Source organism: Protomyctophum bolini, assembly GCF_963924005.1.
Source record: "Protomyctophum bolini genome assembly, chromosome: 20".
In the NCBI taxonomy this organism is placed as follows: Eukaryota; Metazoa; Chordata; class Actinopteri; order Myctophiformes; family Myctophidae; genus Protomyctophum; species Protomyctophum bolini.
The window spans coordinates 18356824-18368029 of NC_137881.1; the positions used below are offsets into that span (position 1 = coordinate 18356824).

The 11206-nt window shown below is 42.2% G+C and overlaps 1 protein-coding gene across 2 annotated transcripts; it reads right to left on the reverse strand.

Moving 5' to 3' along the window:
- Positions 1 to 530: 530 nt before the first annotated feature.
- On the reverse strand, positions 531 to 10235 carry krcp (kelch repeat-containing protein). 2 transcript variants are annotated; one of them, XM_080792731.1, is made up of 12 exons: positions 10049 to 10235; positions 9477 to 9638; positions 8602 to 8683; positions 6895 to 7114; positions 5996 to 6088; positions 5105 to 5236; positions 4534 to 4721; positions 4128 to 4324; positions 3203 to 3297; positions 2572 to 2626; positions 2056 to 2153; positions 531 to 1260 (listed from the first exon to the last, which is right to left on the reverse strand). In XM_080792731.1, exons 1-12 carry the CDS (start codon positions 10111 to 10113, stop codon positions 1010 to 1012), a joined length of 1638 nt encoding a protein of 545 aa, XP_080648857.1. In that variant the 5' UTR covers positions 10114 to 10235; the 3' UTR covers positions 531 to 1009. The 2 variants fall into 2 exon arrangements, with proteins under 2 accessions (XP_080648857.1, XP_080648856.1); XM_080792730.1 differs by having other exon boundaries at positions 6895 to 7156.
- Positions 10236 to 11206: the final 971 nt, after the last annotated feature.

The following is an 11206-nucleotide window of genomic DNA, read 5'->3' on the forward strand; positions in this document are numbered from 1 at the left end:
AACAAATCTGTCTCCCCACACTTTTGATAACATATTTAATGGTCCCATTTTCATCAGGGCCTTACCCCTTATCCCCTTATCTTAAATTGTTCAACTAGCCGATCTACATTGACACATTGTGAACTTGTAGGTCGACTATTTGAACTATTCCAAAATCCTTTTTTACGAGGTGTTACATTTGTTTTTGTATTTTTGGAGATCTTGGTTCTATAGTCCAAACTATGAGAAATTGATGGGGTTAGGGACTGACCCCTATGCCTACCACTACTCTACAATATGTTACATTGGTACAATATAACATGAAACATCAACATTAGTAACTGTTTTTTACAGTCATAAAATAAATGACTGGACTTTCACTTAATCACTTTAATGCCCTCTATAAAACAGACCCGAGTTGAAACTGTACTTTGGCAAAAATAGCCAATCTGCTATTTTTGGCCAATGTTCCCAAGAATATGGGGTTCAAGTGGATAAATATAAAGACTGGATGAAATGGCCAGCGGAACAAGAGGCTGACATCACTACCTTAAAAATCACTGGTTTGAAGGTATATTATTTCAAGAGACTGTAAATATTTAATGAATAAAGAAGGGGAAAATTCTGAAATGTAAAGCAAAACATAACGGTTACGGTATGTCAACAGATTCAAGGAATAAATTACCTTTAAATGTTGAAACATTTAAATTAAAAAACACTTGGTTTCCTCTGCTTTGTGTGTGAAAGTGTGCATGAATGGGTGAATGTAATGCACATTGTAAAGCGCTTTGGATAAAGGCGTTATACAAATGCACCATTTACCATTTATACTGACTATTGTTATTACAGCCAGGTTGGGATTGAATGTTGATGATGATGTTATCCAATGCTACAGTTTACTAAAAACACAAAATATATACACAACTTATAAACACTTGAATGGCATACAATGTTAAAATATAAAATATCTTATTAACTTTACATTTGAACTTTTAATGTGATATGTAAAAGAAAAAGCACAGACTTCTGACTAAATCCTGTCAAGCAATTCCTCCACAGCAATGGTGGTCAGGTCGGAGTAGAATTTCCCTTCGTTGTCTCCTCCTCCGAACATGATAAGGGTTCTGGTGACACATCCTTTGGCCTCCTCGCCCACCTCCTCCTCCTCCTCCACATAGCAATTTGGACAGTGGCGGCAGGTGGTGTCCATGGTGGTGATGGAATGACCAGCACGGGGCAGGGAGAGCTGTGGGTGACACACTTCTGTCCAGCTATTGCTGTCTGAATGGGCAACGACAAACAAAACAAAAACACGTAATGATGATCATTCACAGCTACTGGATGAAAACAGATCACTCGCATCTAATAAGATCAAAAATAAGTCACGCACTTCCAAAAAAACCCAATTGAAGGCAGGTGCTGGCCCCAAAGTGAAATGGGATCAAAGAATTAGAAGCAGAACTGCACACACTATAGGGAGCTATAGCGTGTGGTTCTGCTTCTATTCCTTTGACATGATGACCAAGTTCAGGGCATGTCATAATAGGCAAACACTCAGCAAAAATGGGTGAACATTTGGCAAAGACATTTGCTGTAGAGGGAATAAAGGAGGAGGCCAAGTGCAGACGCCCGGGGGACCAAGTCAACAAAGTAACATAATGTAAAGTGATTAAGACCCGTGCTCACTGCTCAGAGCCAGTGAGTCAACTTCAGAAATGTGCTCCCTCCTGGTGAACATGCCTAATACTAAACTACATGTCGGTCCGCTAAAGACCCGCCCCCCACTTGCCTCTGACCGGCCCCCTCCTCCTACTAGTAGTAGGCCCTACTACTAGTAAAAAAAGTATTAGGCGCCAGCGGGGCGGAGCATTCTCAGCCTCAAGTACAACCTCCAAAACAACGTTCCCAGCCAACTCGCCTAATATAGTGGCATAATCACTGGACTACGAATCCCACTGCCCCCCCCCCCCCCCCCACCAGACTATATCCCACGGAGGAAAGTCTGCTAACCACGGACGGACCAAAGACCGGCAGTGTAATATTGAATCACGCGGTGAACATGCCCCTTCCTCTCACCTGTGTCGAAGATAAACGTGTCATTGAGAGCGTTGTGGCCATTGTAACCACCATGGATCAGGAACTTGGTGTCTGAGACCACAGCACTGCCATGCCAGCTGTAAGAACAAATCAATCAGTTCTAAATCAATAACATCTTTCCCGTTTGTTTTAAACAGCACTGTCCTCTTAACTTGAGATTACCTGTTCATGTTTTGACTAAATCATCATTATAACAGATATGTGCTCTGTGCATTGCTGTTGTATGTTTTGTTTGATGTTGTTTGAACTGTCAAAATATTTAGTCTTATGAATTCTGTATTTTCTAATTTGTGGATGCCCATGAAAATGAAATGCTACATCTCAAGGGGTTATAATTCCCAATAATAATTTCAGACCAACGACCCAAAATCCTAGACCAATATAATCTTTCAGCCTATTCTGCACTACTGATCAGTTTGAGCCACTACCTCATTAAACTCAAATAAGTTATGGTCCTAACCTTGTGAAGTGTACAGTATGTGTGCGTGTGTGTACCTGCGTGGCGACGGGGCTTTTCCTGTTGTCTTCACAACAGAGAATTCCATCAGACCTGAAAATCAAAGAGGCAAAATTTGATTGACATCAACGACAATGATGATACACACTACATAATCAATCTACATTATATGCGTTTGTAACCAAATGGACCCTTACAAATCTTTGACTCTTGAGTGTAAAATTAAACCAAATGGACCTGTACTGGTCCATTTGGTCTCCTGATGGTAGCAACATCAATACAGCATGGAATTGTGGTCCGACAACAAGTATTCCAAGTTTTGGGTCTGAGAGGCTAAATCTCATCAAATGGCAGTCTGTGGCTCAAATGCTGAATAACTAATGGGCCTTGATATGAAAAGGGCTGAAAACCACTGTACCAGGGGTATTCAATTTCAGACGCCCAGAGGATCACATGTAAATTCATAATGTATTTATTAATATTATCCATCCAGATATTCACCATTATGTATTACTGCTGTTCAACTATGCACTATTTGCACAGTTACTAGGTTTGAAAGCCACTCGTCAAAGGCTGTATTTAGTTTTGTGACGTGGATGGAGACTGCAGAATGTCAGTCTAGCGCCCTATGTTTATACATAGACTAGTGCGTGCATGCGTGTCTCTTACCCAGGTCCAACATGTACATGTCATTGTAGCACACGGGAGTGTCCCAGCCCCCAAACACATAGATCTTCCTCTCCTGCATCACACAGGCTGAATGTCTAGAGGACAGACACAGACACACCCAAACACAGTTCAACCAAGATGTACACACTTGACTACACAGTCTATTGAAAGAACAGTTATTAGTCTCTGCCAGTGCCTAGTGATACGTCGGGTGACATCGAAATGTAATGAATTCTAAATGAATTAAAAATTCGGTCTGTGGATTGGCCGGACGAGTCTTGAGACACGCGAAAGACCGATACACACAGATTCCATGAATTTATGGAAGGATAACTGCATTATAGAACCATTGCAAATATATTAGGGCGGGTCCTTTGTATTGGGATAGTATTGTGATTTAACATTTAATTTAGATTTCCCCACACGTATCGGTATCTCTAGATTCTACAAATACCTTGTGGTTCTCACACTTTCAAGATTAAAATAATCTTGAAATAAATAAATATATATTTAGTTTCAGCAGGGCATGGAGTGACGCGCTGTGAGCTTGTTAGCCCTGCTACTTTGTCCAGCTTGGAGGGTTTAACATTGTCCCAACACAAACATTGAATGCCATTTACAATGAATGGTCAGTTATGAGTGTTAAAACATTGAAGACTAAGGTTAGGATGCAAATTGTGATTGGCCAGAATGAGATGATGGGAGATGTGAAATTGTGATTGGTCAGAATGAGAAGATGTATGATGATAAGAGCGCCTCTCACTTCACACAGGTGTGATTTTATAATACTAAACACTCAAATCTAAAATGAGATAGATGCTTTCCTGGTTCTAATAGGTTAAGGCTATGGCAGAGATTTTCCAAAGTGCTTTGGAAACCCAGAACGACTACTACACAGTTGATATTTGGATAAAAACCATCTTACCCTGAGCGGGGGGATGGTTCGTCACCTGTGACGATGGGTTGGTACCAAATAGCGAGGTGAGGGTCGAAGATGTACAGGGACTGGCTGCAGCCGTCCGGCTCAGCACCGGGGCAAGGAAACACCCCTCCGAGAACGAACAGTTCGCCCCGGAACAGGCTACAGCTGTGGTAGGCTAGGGGTGGGACTTCACCCTGGGCCTGGAATACGGAACATGAAAATAGCACCGCTTGAGCCCTGCTATATTCTGTCCAACGAACAGTGAAAATCTAGCTTTGTAGATCAATATTCAATATTTAATATACCCAAAATAGGGAATTTTTTGTATTGTTTGTATTATATTATTTTTAAACTTGAGTGTTAACTGGCATTGCTCAATTCAAATGTTAGGTAACACACACACACACACCTCCACCAGTGACCATTTCCAGCTCTGTGTATCCAGGATGTGAACATCATTGAACCACTTCTTGTTCTTCGACCCCCCAAACACAAAGATCTTTCTAGAATCGGCGTCGTAGGTCACCGTGTGGCCAATCCTGGTCTCGGGGGTGGGACCCTTTGCCAAGGTCTCAGCCGCAACCCAGGACATGTCCTCTGTTGGGGCGGATGGATGGACACAAGACCACAGCATGTCACTTACAACAACAGGGCTTGTGAGAAACGAGTCCCCCACCTTTTGTCATTATAAAAGGTTTAAAAGGAACCCTGGCTAATAAGACAAATATGCCTTAAAACATTATACTTGGCCTGGGCCATGGCTCAATGGTCCAGGCACCTTGGCTGGTAATCCAGTCTGGCAGTGTGATATGACATCATCAACTTGCAACAGGAGCAGTTCCTATTGAGTGAAAGATTCTCTTTTTATGAAAAGAATACAATATTTAAGATGTTTTTATTTTAGTTATAGAGGGCAAGTATAATGGTTTAAGGCATATTTATTTTTAAGGAAACTCAATGCAGTGTGTATTAAAGTTGACCTGTGCACAGCTTCCACATGGGGTCCTTGCAGAACTGCATCCGGACTCCCTGTCCTCCAATCAGAATTGCAGTCTGATCATCAATGGGACACAGCGTCTGACCCCATCGAGCCGACGGGTTGACCAATGGGGCTGCAGGGAAGTGATATAAGACACATAGACTTCAGTCATTGCAGTTAAAGACAGACAGCCAGGGATAAATTAGGTTTAAAAAAAAAACCCAATTCTGGTAGATTCTCATCCCTTACTCTCACTCTCACACACAAACATAGTAGTAATCCCAATGGTAGCACACATCCTACAAATAAAACCAAGCTGTCAGAATATACTGTATTTCACACTCTAGTCTCTCGAAATCAAAGTGCAAAGGAAAAGAGGGCATTGTTTTTCCTTTATTTGCTGATGGGTTCTCAGATTGTTCACACTAGTCTAATGTATAGAGTGCCGAAGTCCTGACGTCACTCGCTCACCCCCTGATTCACGGAAGTGGGTCATCTTAAAACCGTGTCATAAGCATTGTGGTCCAAAAATAAACAAGCTGTCCCTGCGATATTGTCGTGGAGGTGTCTTTGTATTGTTCATATTTGTCTGTTTCTAGCGAAAATGTAGTGAATTCTGTAGCAGTAACATTAGTATTTTCTTGTAGTCAGTTGATTCTTCATAACCATATCGTATGAGTGAAACGGCCTGGATGTTGTGTTTATTTTTCAAACACAGTTCTTATACGAGGAGATCTAAAATTCCCCTATCCTATGGGGTTTACAATGCAAATAAAAAGTACATGAACCCGTGGACTTAGCGCCTCTACTGATATTGACGTCAGACTTCGGTGCTCTATTGAGGGTGCACACACACACACACACACACACACACACACACACACACACACACCTGTCTGTGTGATCTTGGTCGATCCACCTTTCCTGTTTGCATTCTGCAGAGGTCTTTTTCCCACATTCCGCTGCACATCTTCAACTGTGTTTGCTGTGGAATGTAGGGTAGATGATGATGATGTGGGTAGCAGCAGTTCAAGAGAGGAGTAAACAACCCGTTCACAAACTTTTTTTTTAATATACATTATTTTCATTATAAAAAGATGTTAGGGGTTCAGTGTCTTGCTCAGGGTCACCCGGACACCTCGACACATTGCCGGGTCAGGAATCAAACCTCTGACCTTGTTTCCCAGGTCATCCCGTCAGTGACATAATTACGGAAATCATTGAATTTCAGCCAATTTAGTCTCAATTACTATGTCATTTTGATAAAGGACAAAGCTTAAACAATAAACATGGGCTGATGCTGCAACAGCGGCGGTGACTCAGGGGTAGAGTGGCTGGTTGGCAACCGCAAGGTTGCCAGTTCGAACCCGGGCTCTCCTAGAGTTAGTGTCGAAGTGTCCTTGAACAAAACTCTGAACCCCTAATTGCTCTTGATGTGCAGGTTGGTGCCTTGCACGGTTTCCGCCGCCATCGGTGTATTAATGTGCGTGTGAATGGGTGAATGTAATGCACAATCTATGTAAAGCGCCTTGGATAAAGCCGCTATATAAATGCACCATTTAAGCTAGCTACCGTTTTCCTTGGTTCCAATCCCCCCATTTTCCAGATATATTCCCTTAACTACACAGACAGACCGCAGAATTTGATTAATTGTTAACTGTTACGTTTAATTGAAGAATTTCTTAACGGCGATTCATCGACCTACAAACTCACAACACGTCACATAGCGACATCATGAGATTGTGATCCATTTGTGTGATCTGTTTTTAGTGTAAGCACACCAGATCTCACCTGTTCCCTTTGCGTTGTCCCCTCCAATGGCAAACAGCTTGTGGCCTTCTTTGGCGTGACCCCTGACCTTTCTCTGAGGCATCCCCTTCTCTGGGGATCTGTTAGGGCAAATGTTCTCTTCCTCCCCCATCCGCCATAGAGCCTCCTCCTCTTCGCCCTCCGTCCGTAGCCTCTTCTTTTGACCTTTCACCCCTGGCACTGCGCTGGGTGCAGTGGTGCACTGCAACAGCCCAGAGGCTGTTGCAGTGCACCACTGAGGGCACTGAGGGCAGAGGGAATGGAGGATGTTCAGAAGTCTGACAGCGAATATTGTCGCACACCAAAAGAACGCTAAAACATACATTGTGGGCGTGTTTCACGTAGGCGTTACTGTGTGCCACCGTGGAAGGCTCATGAACAATTAACATTTGTGCTGCCACACAGAAACACGGTTAACGTTATTCCCTTCAGGTCCACATACTAATCCAATTAAATCACGGTAGTTTCAGGTCATTAAAATAAAAGGATAAAAGGTATTGCAATAGAGCGGGTGGCTTTCTTTGGGTGGCTTTTTTTGGGTGGCTTTCATTTTACTGGAAACATTGGATTTGTCAAATCCTTTGACACAGTGGAACATTTTATCCTGCTATAGGCTCAGCATCCAATTACAGTGTTTCCCCCAAGAAGTGCCAGTATCCAATCATTAACCATTTCCAACCTGTTAACCCTATTTTGGCACGTCATCATAGCTGATTTTTTTTAAACAGGTATTTTAACTCAATGTTCATTTTTCAGGAAATTAAAAATATATATTTTTCAGGAAATTAAGAAAACCTTATATTTTTAAAACAAAGCAATACAGCCTCATTAAAGTTGGTGTTGTAACTTGTAACTTTATATATTGTCAATTACTTCCATGAGAGGGGGAGAGGTGGTGGAGTTAGTTGCTTTAGCAGACATTTTGAGGGTCCGATGGAGTTAAGAGGTTTTGTCCAAAGCACTTTTTACTACTTTCCATTGGTTCAATATTTTCGAAACAACACACAGCTATATATATATTATACACACACACACACACACACACACACACACACACACACACTGTAGTGTCCCTTTTTTCGCCCGGAGAAGCCATGATTAATCAGCTTTGAAACTCAGTTGACAAATTAAATTAGTGACGACCGACAAGGTAATAATTTTGCAGGAATGTTTCAGCATAGGCATCTGACAATTCTTGGCTATAAAAAGCACTGGGGGAAACCGTGCAATCTCATAAGCAGTGTGGGAAAATCCCCAGACTCGCATTACCTCTGGAGTGAATTTCGTCATGATGAGAGTGAACCCTGCGTGTGTAATGTGTATCATCCATTTTCACCTGAAAAAGCACATCCTGCATCAAGAGCAGTGTCTCGAATAATGGAGTCACCCCAAGTCTATTTATATCTGCTGCTTCTTCTTCTTCTTCTTGTCCCTTTGTTTCCCTTGTTTCTTTCTCCATTCGTTACCCAATAGGACTATTTTCTCAAAACGGAAAATGTTGGGAACTAGTACAAAATAATATTATACCCACTCTTTACCCTAATGATATGACAATACAGTTGAAGTTTGCCTGTATAAATTTGAATTCAACCTGTAATCAAATGAGCAGAACAATGATGAGGCCTTTCATAACTTTCTAGACATAACTTTCTAGGCAATTCCCATAGTATGGGCTGGTTTGAAACTCACCAGATCTCCTCCCACGAGGGAAATGTTCAGTGTGACACAATCTGTCCATGTCTCTTCCTCCCACTGCTCCCAGGACAGACATCTGGACAAGACAACATTTGGCACACAGTTAAAATGGGTAATATGCAGGCTAGAGGCTACACGATGTTACACGATCAGTTGTTCTAAATGACGGCACTGCAGGTAATTAAGAATAACTAGGTGCCCAGCTGTAGAGCACCGAGTCGGTAACGAGTCGGCTATGCAATACCTTTGTCAGGCATGCCCAAATGTGGAGTCTAGTCTATGCAGATGTCAGAACACCGGTGTTCTGACAATGCATTGTGATGTCAGAGCAGGCCAGCTCCATATATGGAGATCTAGGGGATCAGGTCTAATTTAGGCCCTGCCCAGGCTCTGGACAGGGGCCCTGCCCAGGCTCTAGACAGGGCCCCTGCCCAGGCTCTAGACAGGGCCCCTGCCCAGGCTCTAGACAGGGCCTAAATTAGACCTGATCCCCTACCCCTAGATCTCCATATATGGAGCTGGCCTGCTCTGACATCACAATGCATTGTCAGAATACCGGTGTTCTGACATCTGCTGCTCTGCATTGACTCCACATTTGGGCATGCCTGACAAAGAATTTCCAACTTGCATCGTTCCAAGTAGGCCAGTGCCCAACGGCCCTGGGCACTACTCTATAATAAAGAATAACTTTAGATATTTTAAAATGTTCAGTTTCATATAATGTACTACAGGGCTTTCTCTATTCATATTTTGAGCTGGTCTTGGCAAACTTCAAAGCCAAACAATCATGCCACAACAAGACTAATTGAGAGAAAGGTTATACAATTAGTATACAAATACTATCTTAAGGTTCTCTTGACAATACATACTTGTTATAAGGTGTCAGTTTTCCAATGGTGATGGGGATCCTGTCAGCATCATTGAGCTCAGCATTTACACAGATCGTCTCTCCCCACGGTCCGTTGGTAAACAGCACCACCTGGCGAGCGTTTGGTGGAACAGCCACAGAAGTCCTATTCGACCCATTAGCACTGATAGATGACAAGAAAATGGACAAGTCACAAGAATACGTTGTTGTCATTGACTTGTTGTTGTTGTTGTTGTTGCTGCTGCCATCAGTCCGACGGCTGCAACATGAGCAAAATGAAATCCATGGAATAAAGTTGATAGTGTTTTAATCAACCAAAGGCATATCATTGTGTTATTGCTTATTGGTTCCGTTATTTGGTTACAGTTACACTCCCGCATTTTTTCGGATGGTTTTAGTCGAGCAGTCAAATAAATGTACATAGCTAGCCTTTGACATCCATGATCATCCAGGACACATAATCACATTACATTTACAAAGCTATTTTACAACGCCGTTGTCGGCTATAGAGAAAACAATTCTCACAAAGTAAGAAGTAAATACCCGTAAACAAAACATGAACGTCACTGTTACCATATAAGCCTCTGGGGTGGATTGTTTAGCCCCAAGACAGCGTACACTCCGAAATCTTCATCCATCCTGCCTTGCCGCTGCCCTCCAAACGAGGCGATTACCTGTTAAATGCTATTAAACGCAAGTGAATTGTTTAAAGAGTATTCTAACCGTATAGTCTCACTCCCCACCGTTTATGATCTCTGAAAATCCCGCGCCAGCGCGCACGTCAAGATCTGCTTCAGTGTTGCCAGATTGTGTGACACTGTGACAGACACAAGCAACGAAGATTTTTTTTTTAATCATTTTTAACAACACAAATCTTGTATGGGGCTTTCTGGGCTGGCATAAGTTTAACATGTTTTCATATGGGACGGGGGTCCTTGAAGTTGAAAGTGTAACCCTGGTTTAAACAACATTAGGAAACAAGCCCAAAAACCGCAACCCGCAACTGCAAATATTTACAAGCAACTTTACAGAAAAACAAGCCCAACGTCGCTTATAATAAGCGGACATGGCAACACTAATCTTCTTCTTCTTCTCCTTCTTCTTCTTCTTCTTCTTCGGGCTGTACACTTTGGTGCAATGCTTCTGCCTGCCTTCCACAGGCGAGGGCTTACTTTTTTAGTAGCTACACTTTAAAGTCGTAAAGTAGATCAGTAGAGTGGAGAAAGCTCAAGAGAAGACACCTCTGGTGGTGTAAATATAGAATTAAAAGAGAACACTTCGAGACCTTGATCTGCCAATTCCTCCAACATTTGCTGCCTTTCATTTCTGTACATTTCTGAAATTAGTTGTTGTTGTTGTTGTTGTTGTTGTTGTTGTTGTACTATTCTGCTATCTCGGCATAAAAGTACAGTATTTGAAATTCCATTCTGGAAAGGTGTTCCATTCCTCCATTACTGAAATTAACTGAAAAAAAATAATAATAATTGTTGTTGTAGTAACGACCCAGCACACTCAAACAAAAGAGGCTGATGACCCAAGTACAGGTAAAAAATATAGTAGTACAGGTAAAATATCTCTCTCTCTCTCTCTCTCTCTCTCTCTCTCTCTCTCTCTCTCTCTCTCTCTCTCTCTCTCGGCTCGCCTGGGAAGGGCTTGGGAATAAGCCGTGTATATCCACGGCTTGGGGATATCCGTGGATATCAATGTTGTTTGTCAAAGGAGAACATTTAG

Bases quoted from the DNA above. Each gene is read 5' to 3' on its own strand.
- krcp (XM_080792730.1), bottom strand. From the start codon at position 10,113: ATGGATGAAGATTTCGGAGTGTACGCTGTCTTGGGGCTAAACAATCCA. The intron at 5,237-5,995 runs GTGTGTGTGTGT...ACTTCCCTGCAG, and splicing joins GACCAAGATCACACAGACAG to CCCCATTGGTCAACCCGTCG. The intron at 2,154-2,571 runs GTACACACACGC...TTGTTCTTACAG, and splicing joins AAAGCCCCGTCGCCACGCAG to CTGGCATGGCAGTGCTGTGG.